Source organism: Electrophorus electricus, chromosome 16, assembly GCF_041902795.1.
Source record: "Electrophorus electricus isolate QZ-2024a chromosome 16, ASM4190279v1, whole genome shotgun sequence".
In the NCBI taxonomy this organism is placed as follows: domain Eukaryota; kingdom Metazoa; phylum Chordata; class Actinopteri; order Gymnotiformes; family Gymnotidae; genus Electrophorus; species Electrophorus electricus.
Window position 1 is genome coordinate 6,295,510 of NC_137512.1, and position 16,198 is coordinate 6,311,707.

Here is a 16,198-nt window from a genome sequence, read left to right on the forward strand (position 1 = left end):
TTTCCAGTCAGAGCAGTCTGGTACCCCTCAACTGCATAAGAAATCCATCTACATTTTCAGCTTGATTTGCCGTGAGTCATGGACAAACCCCCATGAAATTCATGTAGATCTATTGGGAAGGGGAGAAACAAAGTGGGTATTTCACATCACAATGTCCATGCCTTTAGTGGTACTCTGATCCATAACTGACCACATTTAGACAAACAGCATAGGTGGGTAACCCTTATACTGCATCAAGACTTCATGAACAAAACTTTATGAACAAATTCACAGGCAACAGTTGTACTATACAATGTAATTGTTTGTGCTTCCGACTGGCCTGTAAAAACTACGACATACTATAAAAAGTATGTAAACAAATAATTACAACTAACTTAACACGTTAAACATACCTTCTAATAGAGGTGTACTTAGTAAAATGGCCAATGAGTGTACATGCGAAGTAGGTATTGCCAGGATGAGTATACCATAAAAATCGGGTTATGTATATGAGATGAAAGGCATTTCCGCCGCCCCGTTCCCAAACTTTTATTTTGAAGGTGGGGGGGGGGGGAAAGACTACACAAAGGTTGATCTCTCGCAAAGGCTGCTGGGGAGTCAGGGTCATAGTAGGATGTCCGAAAACATGATGGAGATGGCAGGAGTAGTTCAACTAAAAGGCGGTCCACAAACGTGACGCTGTAACCATATCACTTCTCGACGAAGTGTGTCGATATGTCGGAGAGCCAGCACGCAGGATTCGTGGCCGACAGTTAAATCGTCGTCTTCTGTGCGGTAAGCAAGCCAAACCCCTTCAGTTGTGTGCAATATCAAAACACCAGCCCGGGCAGGGGCTGCCTGACCGAGTAATGCTTCCAATCTTCCGACGAGAAGATGGATGAAAAGTCCAGCTCCAGCCGCCTCCTCATCGCACTGCTCATGGTGCTCCTGTTTGGCGTCATCGTGCTTCAGTACGTCTGTCCTAGCTCCGACTGTCAGCTGCTGCACCTGGGGTCGCTGTCCTCCAAGTTCGGACGGGGGTCGCCCGGTTCCCGTGCGGCCGGGATCGGCGGCCGTAACGCAGCCGGCGCGGGAGATCCTTATGTTGCAGAAGACGGTGCTTTGGCACGGTTTGTCCCGCGCTTCAATTTCACCCCGGACGATCTCGGCAGGGTCGTGGATTTTAACATCAAGGGGGACGATGTCATCGTTTTTCTCCACATCCAAAAAACGGGCGGCACGACATTCGGTCGTCATCTGGTACGCAACATTCAGCTGGAGAGGCCGTGCGAGTGTCATGCTGGCCAAAAGAAGTGTACTTGCTATCGGCCGGGTAAGAAGGAAACCTGGCTTTTCTCTCGCTTCTCCACTGGCTGGAGTTGTGGGCTGCATGCGGACTGGACGGAGCTGACCAACTGCGTCCCATCGGTTATGAACAACCGAGAGTCAGCGGAAATGCACACATCTCCGAGGTGAGTGATAACATTATATTCGTGATCATTTTCTCTTATTTGCTTGTCGCGGTCACAGTCTTCAGTTCATTCAAGAGCTCATGCCTTCCTATACCTATACATGAGATATATATATATATATATATATATATATATATATATATATATATATAATATGTGTGTGTGTGTGTGTGTGTGTGTGTGTGTGTGTATGGCTCTTGTGAAAATAGCAACTTGGGTGAACTCAATGCCCCCAACCCTATATTATTTGCAATCTACCCACATTATTCAGTGTGAAAACCCATTGGCAAGGCAGATGCATGGAGACAAAAGTCTATCAATAGGTAATTGTCAGCTCTAAAGCATTTGTCTTTCTTTAGATAACTCAAACCGCAGGGGTCCTATTATAACAACCATTCATTCTTTCGACCCTGGCCTGCTTCTCCCAGGACATCTGCTACACTCGGTCCCATTCAGTTTTCAAGCACGGTTGGAAAACACACGGAGACAACTTCTGTTGTTCTTATACTGAAGGCACTTTCATGTTCTTAATAGTGGGGAAAAAAAAGCAGTGTGGAATATGTGTAGGTTATATGTGATTCCTTCACAGCAGTGGAATAGTGGTGGGACGCAGAAAGGATGAAGGTAATTGAATTAATGGTAATTAAATTACCCATGATTGGATCTCTAATCAGGACATCTGACCCAGAGCTCAGGCTGCACGATGAAATGTGTGTGTTTCCCTATGAGGTTGCAGTTAAACAGCATAAATGATTTAATCTACAGTATAAATGTTTAGCGTGTTTAGTTTAGCACATAGACCCCAACCCATACACGGTGTCGGTATTAATCCCATTTTGAAATGCGACATTGCTGTGCTGGACCCATTGCAGTTGTTTAGTGATGTGCTCAAAGTCTTATGAGCTGGGGGTGGAGAGCGTGGTGTAAAAATATCAGCGCATATCTCAATATTGTGTTTTAGCATGCAGCTTTCAGGTGAGTCATCTCAAGTTCTGCAGGGGTGCCCGGATCTACCGTGTTACTGTGCAACTGAGTGAAAGCTGACTGGTTAGGACCAGCAGCAACTACACTTATTGCTTTATTTAAACTTCCTTTTCTTTTAAAGCAATGATGTGTCCTCGATTTAATGACCACATTACCTAAGATGATCACTGCACGGGGGAAACATTTCAAGTACTAGTCATTTCCTTACATTAACGCTAGCTTTATTGTCCAATCTTTGCTGAACTCTTAAAAGAGAGCAGTGTGAAACCTCCATGTGTTCATTCTGTCAGTCCATACAAATACTTTCAAAACATTAGCGATTTTTTTTTAAATCAGTGTCAATCTCATAGCGCTTAATATAATTAAGGTTTAAAATTATTAATATTATTTTGGTTTAAAAATAGGCCTTAATGACCCAGAGCTTAATTGATGTCACTGTTAAAAAGCAGTTAAATAAAGCAACGAGAGACTCAGTGAAGGATTTAAACAGATCATGTCTGATGGATGAGCAGTCCATCAAGATGTAGGGTAACCTGGTATACAAATCAAGTCACAAATAAAGGACATTGCAATGGGGGAGGACACACACACACACACACACACACACACACACCAGCCAAAAGATAAATAAAGTGCTTGATGCTGACAGATTCGTTTAAGCATGCTGTACAGTTGTTGAATGGGTTTGTCATGGAAGCATTAACTACAAATCTGCAGGTGGTGCGTGGACTTGTAACAGCTTGCAACCATGCATGACACCACTCATACCCCAGTTTAGCTCATCATGATATTCCTTAAAATATATTTTTTTAAACTGTCTTCTTTTTGACGTTTTAAAAACAATACCTGAAATGAGCCAGTCTGCACTTTTTCAGACTATGTGAATATTAGTCATGGATTTTTAAAAAATTCTTGAAACCTGATAACATTTGAAAGGTAAGCTCTGTGATGATGACAATATTAAAAAATTATATTGTGTATGCTGCCCAGTGGCAAGTGATGGGGACATGAGTAAGAATGTTTGTAGGGTGAGTTAAGCCCCATTTTTGAACAGTCAGCCATTTACTTCATCACAGCAGATGCAAAGCTGGACCCCGTGTGTGATCCCACATGGATGACCACAGTCAGCAGGTTACAGATCTTTACATATTCATGTTACTCTCTGACTCTCTGTCTGTTTTTCTTTCTCTGTCTGCCCGTCTGTCTCTCTGACTGCAGGAACTACTACTACATCACCATCCTGCGTGACCCCGTGTGGCGTTACCTGAGCGAGTGGCGTCACGTGCAGCGTGGGGCGACCTGGAAGGCTTCGCTGCACGTGTGCGATGGGCGTGCGCCCACGCTGGCTGAGCTGCCCAGCTGCTACCCGGGCGACGACTGGTCAGGTTGTTCGCTGGAGGAGTTCATGGCGTGCCCGCACAACCTGGCCAACAACCGGCAGACGCGCATGCTAGCTGACCTCAGCCTGGTCGGCTGCTACAACTCGTCCGGCACGAGCGAAGGTGAGCGCGGTGCCGCCCTGCTGGAGAGCGCCAAGCGCAACCTGCGGCGCATGGCCTTCTTCGGCCTCACCGAGTACCAGCGCAAGACGCAGTACCTGTTTGAGCGCACCTTCCGCCTGGCCTTCATTGCGCCCTTCACGCAGCTGAACGGCACACGCGCCGCCAGCGTGGAGGTGGCAGCCGAGACCCAGCGGCGCATCCGTGAGCTCAACCGCTGGGACGTGGAACTGTACGAGTACGCACGCGATCTCTTCCTGCAGCGCTTCCAGAGCGCACGGCAGCAGGAGCGCCGTGAGGCGCGCCAACGCCGCCTGCTGGAGAGGCGCCGGCTGCGCGCAAGGGCACCGCCCCGGAGGACAGGGCCCGCCGCACCACCCAGGACCACCCAGCCAGCTCCTGAGCCGACACAGGGCGAAGGGGACGTGGAAGACCCGTGGTGGGGGGACGGGGATGAAAACGGAGCCGCGGAGGACTATTTGGACAATGTGGAACAGTGGTGACTCGTCATGGGTATTTAAGGACCAGGAGATTCATCTCTGACCTTTCCAAACAAACAATTCAAACTCCAGCAGACTGCCTAGGGGAAAGTGTTTTCTGCTACTTCATAAAAACAACTGTTTTAGATTAGCACATATGTAAAACTGCGTTTGTTTTTGTTTGTTTTGTTTAAAAGACACTAATGAACCGAGTGAACGCTGAACACTATTTCTATGCACACTACAATCACTCACCCCTGTGTACTGGTGTCCCTAAAGGTCTTTGAATTTGTGCTGTTAAAAGTGCTCTTGAATGAAAAGAGCTTTTTCTTCCACTTTTTTGTATTTGGACTTTCACTGAAATTGAGTAAGCATATGAACTTTTCTAGCATTATTACTGTACCTTTTGTGTGCCCTCTGGCTTCAGTATAAAATGCCATAGCAAATCAAATTGTTTACAAGTCCTAATATAAGATATATTGAAAATTGTATAAAAATCTCCACAAATGGTTCTACGGGAACATGAATGGAATTTGCCACTACTGCAAATAAATTTTTATATTAATTGTAGTTTTGATATGATACTGAAAATTAATCCAATCATCTTTGGTTTGTGATGGATTATGGCGTTTAAACCAAACTGTTCTCTGCAACTTTCAATTTTTCTCAAGTGCTGTGTGTCGCAGTTCCCTAATCGACTGCTTCCCCGGGGCCACGGAAACCGTAAGACGGTTTGTTAGAGTAAGACCATGAGCAGGGAAAAAGGAAAGGTTGACATGTCGCTGCAGTTCTTCATTTATACAACAGGTGGCGCCCAACGCCCAACTTACGTTTAAGGCATTGCGCACAATTTTAACCCTCTGATAAATGATATGCTTTTATGTTTCAAATGGCAAAGGGAAAACCGGTTCGCCCTTTACGCGTTTGTGTTTTCCGTTTGTGTTATTTAACGCAGGCAACTTCTAAGACCGAGAATTACATCTCAATAGAACATTTGCATTTAAAGGACAGTATACGCTAGGAAGGACATAAATGACGATAATGTGATAGATATTTAGCCCATGGCCATTTAATAACATGAGACGTTTGCTTCTTCATGACTGACTCCAACCCTCGCGAAGGGGTTTGTGATCAAACCGAATGGGATTCCCCTAAAATGGAGGCAATCTAGCCACGGCAGGGCGCGTCGTACCACCCAGAAGACGCATGCATACTCTTCTTTTCTCTTTTTTTTGTGTGTGTGTGTTGCTCTACTCCTCCCTTCTGCCCTCCCTCGTTTTCTCCTCGTCTCGTCTCCTCGCTGCTCGCAACTTCGCCTCACGCTTCCCATCCGCTCGCTCGCTCGCTCGCTCGCTCCCCCCCCCCCAAAAATACCGTTTTGCGCGTTATTATTTTGGACATTTCGCAGCGATGCCGAGGGCTCGACGTTAAAAAAAAAAGTAAACTTCGCACGGCGAAGTGTGCGCGCCTCGCATAAACCAGGGACGTAACTACTTATCAAATGATCCGCTTTCCACGGCGTTTGATTTAAAAGCAACGCACCCAAACCACAGCATTAAAGCGAAGGACGGCCGAGCCCAACGGGCGCTCCGCACAGGTAAGTGCCGCTGTCGCAGTGAGCTAGGCCATCTCACCTTTAAAGCCCCGAGCTTGACGCGTGTGTGTGCGCTCTGTTTACGGTATCTCGAAGCATATTATGTCCAAAGAAACCCACTTGATTTATCTCCGGCACGGTGATTAAGTGGGCCAGGTGAGCTTAGTGCAAGCGGGTGGGTCGCGTTAGCCAGCGCGGAGCTGGCGTTGCACACATGGCCTTGAACCGTGACTCCTGTAACCGGTCGTTTTCCTAAACGGGGGCCGCCGGCGTGCTGGTCTGTTTTTCGGGCTCCGCTTGGCCCGTTTTGGCCCGCCTGTAACGAAGCGTTGGTCTGTCGATTGGTCGCATTGCTGTGTCACTTGGATGTTTCTCCGGCAGCTGTTGCTCATGTCGGTAATGACATTGAGTGGTGCTGAATCAGAAAAGAAAACCGAAATTCAAACGGCTTCGTGTTGCAGTTGGTCGCAAGGGCCATTTGTGGAATCGCCACAGAAAAGGAAATAAATTGGATCATCCAACTAAAACAAAACGAGTAGTTGGGGCTCCAGGGGTCTTAGTAAGAGTCGTCGGATGACACGACTGTTAATGTTGATGTTTTCATTACTAGAGTCGTGCACATGTCCAGCTAGGCAACTAACGCTACCACAGAAATAAAAGTACTTTGGTTTCCTGAACCTGGCATGTGTTTTTACATTGGCATGTATTTGGCAAGAAAAGTAGCTAGTACTTAAAAAAAAAAAAAAAAAAAATCTTTTTTTTTTTTTTTTGCAACGACATAGTCAAAGTTTTTCCATTCTAGTCTTCAAAACCGAATTTGTGCGTGATGTTTAAGTCGCAACTTGGCGTGACTGTGTTTATGTGCCTTTGGTTCACAGCTAGTTTCCTCCGCTACTGCGTGGCTTTGTCGTAATGGCTCGCGCCAGCAGGAAACGCACGCCCTGATTGACCGTGCCGACCTTTTACTCGCGGACTGCATGCGAGCTCGCTGCACGCCCACCGCCTCCCCCCTTCCCTTCGCGCCGTGATGTGGCCTGCAGCCTTGCCTAGAGCTTTGTTTTCCTCGAGGCCAAGGCACGGTTTGGTAGAGCAGCTCCTGTGTGTATCGTACTCTGTCGTCCTTTGTTAAAGTTGGGCCAAGCTGGCTTTTGCGCTGGTTGTAAAAATATGCCCGGTACCAATCCCAAATGCAGGCTTATTGCATAGCGTTGGCTCACGCGGTGAAACCAACTCCCCCTCCCCCCCAACGTCTGCATGGTGTTCAGGTGGAACTTCCTACTTTGAGTGCTTTTGTTACACCCTTGGCTATGGCAGCCCGTACTGAGCTGGTGGATGGACGTGTGCATGTCCTGTGTGGACTGCGAGAGGCCTCGGCGGTCCTCCGTGCAGCTCTGCCGGAATGGAAAACAAACCGCAATGCAAGTCCTTATGGCGGGGTTAAACCAGGTTACGGCAGCTGCTGCTCTCGGTGACGTTGTCGGCAGATGTGGGAATCGAGGTGAAATTCCTCGCTGAAGAGGCGGGTGCACGCAGATATGAGGAAACAGCCCAACATCATAAAGTATGGTGCAGCGCGTGTGTGCGCTAGCGCACACACACTGCAGTGCCTCGCTTAGTCGCCCCACTGCAGGCCCGGACACGTTGGCTCTCCTGCTGCTTGTCGCGGCTCTGAGTTGGCGGACTTTGCACTCGTCTAGCTCGCTCGCCCTCTCGCGCCGTGGAAACACTGATAACAGCGCGCACTGATGTTACTGTACACACACACGCACACGCGCGCTCGTGTCCTCGTTTCGCCTTCCCCCGGCGTGCTGGCTCTGACCAGTTCTGTCAGGAGGTGTAAAACGTCTGGGTGCTACGTGGCTCAAGATATAACCGGAGTTTTAAGACCCAGGAAGAAGTGCATATTCATAAATATGTCCTCTTCCTATTTTTACAAAGAGGATATCATACCGAATCTCACTGTTTATCATAGTTGCGCCTGAATCTTCCACATGCACGTCCTTATACAGCTGGAAATAACTGCTGTTTATTATTATTATTATTATTATTATTATTATTGTTGTTGTTGTTGTTGTTGTTGTTGTTGTTATCCTCATTATTATTATTTGCCTTTTTTTTTTCAAAAGTGTCTGTTGAAGCATGTTGCCGTGACAGATTAAGATGGTACTGTGAGCATGGTAATCTCACGGTTAACTTGCTTTATTAGTGTGTAATCTCATGGATATCTTATTTAGCAGTAATTACCATCTGTGGTACCTCACTGGCAGGTTTATTTATTTATTTGTATGTATGTATATATTTATTGCACCATTTTATTTCATCATCAGGCGTGCAGTATAAGGCTAAGAATTATGACAGATGTTCGTTGTGCTCTAATGGCTTTCTCTTTGCTCAAGAGAACATGGAAGAAGACATGTCATGGCCAGCAATAATCATTAGACTACAAATCCTCATAACCATTAACGCAGGATTAGTTAAGTAACTTGAGACGTGTAACCTTACATGGTTTGATCAGATTGCTGGACTGTCAAACTAGTCTGGGTGGAGAACAGACATAACACACTTTTTGCTTCAAGCTGTCACGCAGCCTGGCCCGGATTCTTAAGATACTCTGCATGTCTCTTTTGGAAGTGAGACTTTCTGTGTGGACGCCGGTCGCTGAAGGCTTTTGTGAATGGAGACTGCAACAGTGGAGGAGGCTAAAGGGGATTATAGATACTTAACCTAATTATTTTTTCTCTGAGGTAGTGGGCGCGCTCTCTCTCTCTCTCTCTCTCTCAGGGTGACTTGTGCAGCTGCCAACGCCAGTCTCCTAACCCCTCCTCTCGGCTCACCTCAGCCGTTTGGCGTCCATTTTATGCCGTGCCTTTGCACGTTCCCGCCTTGCACTCCTGGGTTGCTGTTCCTGGTTGTGTCTCAGTGACTGAGTAAGCAATGACTGCATGGAACATGGAACAGTTCTGGCTGCCCTATAGTATGATTGCTGTCATCTCACTGTGCCTGCTACTAATTGCCAATATTAATGCAATTAATAGGATCAGCATTTATATTGTAATGCAAATGATCATAAAAATGTTATGTGGGGGTTTTTTTTTTTTTGTTTTTTTTTTGATAGAATAGGAATAACACATTGAATAATATAGAATAGAAATAACTACTTTGATGCTAGGTCTATTAAAAAGGTCTGGAGCTTACAGCCGATCAGTCGTTAGTGTAAAAAAAGGTTCATTTGTTTCACTTCACTTCTCATTGATAGTAAGAGTGTGAAAAGGGTAAAAGAGCTTTAGAATAAATGGTGAAAAGAAGCTTGTCTAATTTTGTTCCATGAGCATACACTCATGCTTTCTGAATTCGATGCTTTATAGTTTCAGTTCCGCTGGGTAAACACCCAAAAAGACGGTACGAGTTAATCTGTCTGCTGCTCCCTAGAACCTCTTTTTGCATCCCCGAGAAGGTCTTTGTCCTCTATTAAACCAAGCGCATGCCTCAGTACAGCCAGCCCTCTGTACGCCACCCTCCTAAGCCTTTTAACGTTTGTGGCGGCTGCCGGCACGTGTGCCCGTAAAGTTGCATGAGGTACGAGAGTAGTATTATTTGCATGGCGCTTATTAATGTAGTGCAGATTAGCTGTCAAGCAGGAACAAGAACAGAGGCCCTGTGCCTGAGTGGCCGTGGTAGCATCACAGAGGCCGTGCTGGGTTTCCCGGTATGAAGGTCAGGATGCCATAGGGGTACGGTGCTCTGTCCAACAACACGCCTTCTCCCGTCCTGACACCCCCCAAACCCGCACTCCATGTGCGTTCTGTTCTAACCGCACGGCATGTACTGTAACCTGCCACGTCCTTAAGTGGTGCTTGTGTTTATGCTGCTTCAATGACGCTTTGTCAGTCCGCAAATGTTTATTCAGGCCTTTTTTGTTACGTTAGGATGAATATTAAAGCAAAATGCATCATTTCTGATGTCCATTCTTGCGACCTGTATCATGCCTCTCCACAGCTCTATGGTTTGTTAAGGTTTTATTAACCAATCATCAACGGATGCATTGTGATGTCATAATTGTTCTTATAATTTTATGACCCCAAAAGCTAAAAACCAGATCCTGAGGATTATAGTAATGGTACAGTTGATCGCACTGGGTTTTATTTTCTATTCTGGGTATGACTTTGGCCCGGACTCCTATCTTGAGGAGTAATGTGTTTACACTAATAAAACTTGCAAATGAAAGCTACGATGGCCTAGCTCCTTTGTTGGCCAGTAAAATATTCTGGTCAGCACTTCTGCGTGTGCAAGGCATCTAAGTCGATCATCTTTACAAGGATATGTCTTATTTAGTTTGACTGGTTTTATTAGGCTTTATAGTAACGCTCAGCTTGCATTGGCCCGGAAACACATGGGGTTGCCAGACTAGGCGGTGTAATGGGAAAATGTTTGGTTAATTGTTAAACTGGCTTACTGTAGCCTATTCATATGCTTTGACGGTCTGTGACGCAGGGCAGAGAAAAGTCACAGTAATTATTATCGTGTCTGGAGGGACTAAATAATGCTGTATTGATCCAGCTGATCAATACGCTGGTGCTATGAGTTGGGCTTATTTAGTGGTGATTTGTTGTGCATTCACAATAAGCACAAATATTATATTGCCACATATTGTAATATGCCTTGCAGTATATCTGAACACATTAGTGACTCCTTGCTATTTGATGGTTGAAGACTGGCCCACATTATTTTAGCTGAAACTCTTTATATTTGTTCAGTGATGTGAATACCACGTTGAACAATGATTCATCAAAACGCACACAGAAGGCTCATCTGAACACCCCTGTTTGGTCAGGATCCCAAAAAAAAAAAGTGCAAATTGTTAGAGGGTACATTTGCATATTGCAGCCTTTTGCGTCATCAGAAGTATCGCAATAATTATTAACAAGCGATACATCGTGTGACCCCAGCATACCTGACACACACGAGCCTGTTTTACTTCTGTCCCCGGCCTGTGTTTGGAGGCTTTATCAAAGTTAATGTTTATATAAGGACTAATATCTGCACCTGAAATATCAGGACGTTTAATTAGAAACCATGATGAGCATGAGGTGAACATCAGATTGTTCCATGAATTCATTGTGTTCTTTAGTTGTTTATTTGAGCTATTTAGCTGTTTACTTTACCTGAATATTTTGGTCATGACCCAAAACCTGAGCTACTTGCTAAGGGTCAGGCGTGAAGAATGGCTTATGGATCCTCAACTCAGTCTTTTTCTCACACACACACACACACGTCTTCTCCCGCTCTGTTTGTGCATGCACATTCTCTCTGCTGCATTCCTGAAGGTCACCGCAATGTGAAGTAAGTGTGTGTGTGTGTGTGTGTGTGTGTGTGTATTACAGTGCTGCTGGCTCAGTGACCTTGTAGAGGCAATACACTCTTGATGTTTCTAGCTCTTGATATTTACAGTCCTCACAGAATAGCTGCTGGGACACACCACACACACACACACACACTCCCTATCCCTGACTCCCTATGTCCTCTACTCAGCTATCACCCAGTTGAAGAACATCGCAGTAAAACAGCTTCACATTGCCACTAGCACACACCCAGCCTGTACGAGAAAGGCCATGTGAGTTTTTATTATTAGCCCCAAACGGAAGATCCTTTGTTTGTGCTCCTCGCCCAAGCAGAGGAAATGCTTACTGTATGAAGTGCCAACATCCTTAGCCATCAGGCCTCGTGTATCGGCGCATATTCACATTAGGCGTTTGTTCCTGTTTGTGAGAGCCCTGGCTGATGCTCCTTTAAAAGTGACCGCCTCTGTGTAGCTCCATGCGACATTAGTGCTGCTGTGAAAGGACCCCGCCCCCATCGTTGTGCCTTACAGGTGTCTGGAGCGGTCTGCATCGTGGTGTGGGTTGTGTTTTTTATGACCCCACCCCCCCCTGCTTAAAAAGTTCTGGCAGTGGTGCTGTCATGTAGGCCACCGCAGCCAGGGGGCGCTCTCCTGTGGTCGGCAACGTGCCCGTCTTGGCGTAGGCCAGGACAGGAGGGCACTGCATGCAGGCAAGTGAGGAGAGCAGAGGAGCACACGCCAACGCTGTCCGTCTTCTTACTGCGCCTCTCGGCGCGGGGGTCATCCTTGTTCTGCAGGCTGGAGGTGGGAGTCCGTAACTCAGCTTGACCACCCCCACCTCGTTTAGTTCGCCCTGTCTCGCGCACATGCGCGCGCACCTCTCCCTCACACCCTTCTCCCACTACGCTGCAGCGCTCTCCTTCTGGGCTGTCTGTCTGCGCAGTCACGTGCCCGCACCCCCTGCTGCTGCCTCCGTCTGTGTGTGTCTCTGTGAGACTCGGGGACAGATCCTATCTGCCCTGCTGTCTCCCGCCTCCCCCCCCTCCCCCACCCGCTCCTCTTTTCCACCCCTGTTTGTTCTGTTTCTCTGTGGTCTTATTTGTTTGAGCTCTAATGCCATTTTATTCATTCATCCCTTTGTCCAGGTCCTTAGTCATGAGTCAGGGCTCTGCTTTTTTTTTATTTGCATTAGCAATGGCTGTTGACACCTTAAGTATATTTTCGATCATACGTTAGGTTTTTTAGATAGTGGGAGTGTGGGGAGATCAGTGAACACTGCAAGTTGTCTTCTTGAATCGCGTCGCATAAGTGCGGCGCGTGCGCTTCTTCGTACGTCTCGTATCACGTAACCAAAACATTGCATGCATGCGTGCCAGGCGGTCCGGGCCAGGGGTCCGGCCCTTTGAACGGGCGGAGTGGCGTGTTATTTGAGTGTTGGATTGGCTGCGCGTGTTTGGGTAACATACTAACCCGCCCCACCCCTGCCTGCCACGTTCTACCTGCTGCTCTTCTGACCGTTAACGTGACGCGCACCCTGCTGCACGCGCCCAGAACCCCCCAGCCCACGTGAGCGCGTCACCGGCCCTCGCTAAGTCCTTCTCTCCTCCGCGTGTGGCCAGTAGGCGAGACGGCTCCCCCCAGGAGTCGTGTCGTAGCTCGCGGGCCCTCACGCCGGTACTGCGGTGCCTGGCGCGGGATCGCCTCGCCGACTCTTCCCGAGGGCTAGCCATCTCTGGGGAGCGTATCAGCTGGCAGAACCACCCGCAGATGAAAACATCCTCCTACTGATCCTCCTCTCGCACTGGCATGTTGTTCATCTCATGGTTTTTAATTATATTGCTCCGTCCAGCTCTGTCAACGGACAGCCATTCCTGGGCTATATCAAAGATGTCTAAGAAGGGGGGGGGGGGCGCTATATTTTTCCTGTCCTGTTTCGTCTCCCTGCCTTTATCTGTTCCGCGCGCGCACGCGTGTGTGTGTGTGTGTGTGAGAGGGAGCGAATCAGGCAGTGTAGTGATTGCATATCTCACTATTATACTAGTACTGAAACCCTTCTGATAAAAACCTGTGAAAAACAGAGGCAGGTGATCTTCATTCCCTTTGGATATCAGCTGAGGGACTGTTGCAGTACCAACCTCTGCCCCAGGAGGCGCAGGGGGCACTGAGAGGAAAAGGACGCTAAGATCGATGTGTAACCCTTCTCTTCATTGGGCGCTGCCCTGGTTTTCCTGTTTGTAAAGTGACTGCCGATTGGCTGCCGCCCCACGGGTGCGGAGCAGCTGCTCTTCCCATCTCTCTCTCTCTCTCTCTCTCTCTCTCTCTCCCTCTCTCACACACACACGTGCGCGCGCGCGTTTCATTTTTCCATTGCAAAAACGTGTGCGGGGTTTCTTAGCAGTGCTGGCCTCGCCCACCTCTCTCAGGGCCTCCTCGACAAACGAGCGCTGTCGTATCCGACACGGCGCCGACCTGCTCCCACATGCACTCTGCCGATCATAAAGTGACGTCGCTCGCTCCCCCCCTCCCCCATCTCTTCAGCCTGCCCTTTCCTGCGCGCTGACGTCTCTCAACCCCCCACCACCCCCCCACCGTTACGCTTTCTTCCTCTTGCTTTTTCCTAGCTCCCCCAGGACTCATCCTCCGGACCACCGAGTCACAGGTTTGTCTGAGCACACGTGGGTTTCCTGCTTCCCTTCAGCTGCCACTTCATCCAGCACCTCAGATTACGTCTCGGTCGCCACGTTGGCCTTTCTCAGACCTCTTTTACATTGTTAAGCTGCTGGTTGTTGTTGTTGTTTTTTTGTTTTGTTTTTTTGTTGGTTGGTTGTTTTGTTTTCCTGCTTCTTTCTCACAGTTTGTTTTTCTATTTCTTTTTTCCCCCTTTTCTTCTTCAGGTCTGGCCGTACCGTAACCGAGGGCGGACGCGGCTACAATGAGCAGAACGCGCGAAGCGAGCACGCCTCTCCAGTAGGAGCTGGAGGAGGCGGTGTGGGCGCGACGCACCCAGGCTCCATGCTGCAACAGCCCCCGGCCACGCCCACTTCCTCCCCGACCGGCCCTCGTCGGCGCCTGCATCTGTGCGGCCACGTGTGCCCGTGAGTTTCCCGCCCAGACAGACGAACACTCGCGCGTGGCATTTGTTGGCTCCCTGGTCCCGCCCCCAACCCCGCCCACCCAGCAGACCGCTCGCCTTCTCACCTTAAGGACAGTCGATCCGTCTCCCCTTTCGGACTCCGCGACCTCACGGTGCCTCTCTCCTCCCCGCCCGGCTCCTGTCACCCGGACATGCGAGTGTCAGCAGGCAGGCCACCGGCAGCGGGACGGGAGCTTTTAGGAGCCTAAAGGAGGAGCAGACGCGGCAGTTCTACGCGGACGTGGCACTCCGGGGACGTCCGAGGAGACGCAGAGCCGTGGAGGGAGCGTGCGGACGGTGAGACGACCAGACGCCCCCTGTGGCGTGATACCGTCGTCGTAAACGTACCGGGACGTACAAAGCTGCACGGCCCCTGACCTTTGACTCTCGCTAGCCCCCTTGCGCCGTCCTGCCCGGACGCCGGAGCATGTCCCAACACTTTTTCACCGAAGTGAGCGTTTCCCGTGCCGCCGAGAAGTGACCGTCAACTCCACTCCACCCTCTTCGTCTCCCCCTTGACGCCACCCTCCACCCACCCCTCTGCTCGTGCCGCAGTCGGCCATGGCCGTCAACGTGGCCATGGGCCGCGACACCAAGTGGCTGACCTTGGAGGTGTGTCGCGAGTTCCAGAGAGGCGCATGCTCACGCTCCGACGCCGAGTGCAAGTTCGCCCACCCCTCACGCACATGCCACGTAGAGAATGGTCGAGTCATCGCCTGCTTCGACTCGCTCAAGGTAACCTATACACACACACGCGGTGACTTTCCAACACGTTCATGCTTGATTTAGCTCAGTTGTAGAATGAGCAGCAGTAACGTGATTATGCTGGAAAATCATTGACACAATGCACACACGCGCACACACACACTGTTCTTTAGGGCCTTTAGCTGAGTTGCGATCCCTTCCCTCCTGTAGTAGGCAGCAGGACTTGGCAACCTATATCTGCAGAGAGCCTGTTCACATGGTTCATTCCAATATAAGGCTTCCTCATAGCTCAGCTAGTTCACAGTGTATGAAATCTAAAATGTTTTTCACTTTTCTGCCAAAGTTGGAACTTTTTTGATTATGACTGATTTACCTAATTATCGTTTACGTCATCTTTATAGATGATGATGGAAGTTTACAAGAAAGTTGTTAATTAACAGTGAGCGCAAAGCTGCAGTCAAGATCTGTACAGCAGTTCTGCCGTGCCTTCTGTGTTTGGGGACGTGGGAGGTGGGGAGGTGTGTCTCAAATGCAACGACTGGGTGTGTGTGTGCTGCCACTAGCACACTGGGAGTGTGTGTGTGTGTGTGCTGCCTCAAGGAACTCGAGCTCAAGAGAGCCCGGCGATGTCCGGTGTTCAGCAAATGCTAGTCTGCTAACGCGCCCCCAGTATGGGCTGTTAAACCAGCACGATGGCGTGCTCGGCACCGGGACCACCAAGTACGACACGACTGGTTCTTCACTGGTGGAAAAATCAGTCTGTCCTTGCCAGCTTCAGGCTCAGGGACACCCATGGGGGTGGAAGGTTTGGGAGTGGGGAGGTTTGGGGAGGGAGGCTGGCAGATGAAGGTCGACTCCTTTCCTGTTTATCGAGACCCAACCGTGAGCTTCCCACGCAAGCCCTTGCTTCCATGCCGACGCAGTTTACCCAGCACACCTAGCCACAGACCAATCAGAATAACCAGTTCTGCCTAGCCGGTCTCCTTGAATTTAAACGAGTAGCTCGAAATCACTT

At 48.8% G+C, this 16,198-nt stretch overlaps 2 protein-coding genes across 14 annotated transcripts in view; both read left to right on the forward strand.

Annotated features, from left to right (window-relative positions):
* The first annotated feature begins 557 nt into the window (after positions 1–557).
* On the forward strand, positions 558–4,983 carry hs6st2 (heparan sulfate 6-O-sulfotransferase 2). Its single transcript, XM_027013004.3, has 2 exons — positions 558–1,451; positions 3,654–4,983. The coding sequence occupies exons 1-2, from the start codon at positions 874–876 to the stop codon at positions 4,435–4,437; spliced, it is 1,362 nt and encodes a 453-aa protein (XP_026868805.2). The 5' UTR covers positions 558–873; the 3' UTR covers positions 4,438–4,983.
* A 338-nt stretch (positions 4,984–5,321) lies between these two features.
* mbnl3 (muscleblind-like splicing regulator 3) overlaps positions 5,322–16,198 on the forward strand; it is a 32,297-nt gene continuing 21,420 nt past the window's right edge. For 4 of the 13 annotated variants that reach the window (XM_081699184.1, XM_081699186.1, XM_081699187.1 and 1 more), the window contains exons 1-2: positions 5,323–6,010; positions 14,240–15,213. In XM_081699184.1, coding sequence (XP_081555310.1) covers positions 15,040–15,213 — 174 coding nt within the window. In that variant the 5' untranslated portion in view covers positions 5,323–6,010; positions 14,240–15,039. The other 9 variants (XM_081699188.1, XM_081699189.1, XM_081699182.1 and 6 more) reach the window with 8 other exon arrangements.

Coding starts and splice junctions, on each gene's coding strand:
- hs6st2 (XM_027013004.3), top strand. CDS start 874: ATGGATGAAAAGTCCAGCTCCAGCCGCCTCCTCATCGCACTGCTCATG. Junction 1,452..3,653: donor GAAATGCACACATCTCCGAG/GTGAGTGATAAC, acceptor CTCTGACTGCAG/GAACTACTACTACATCACCA.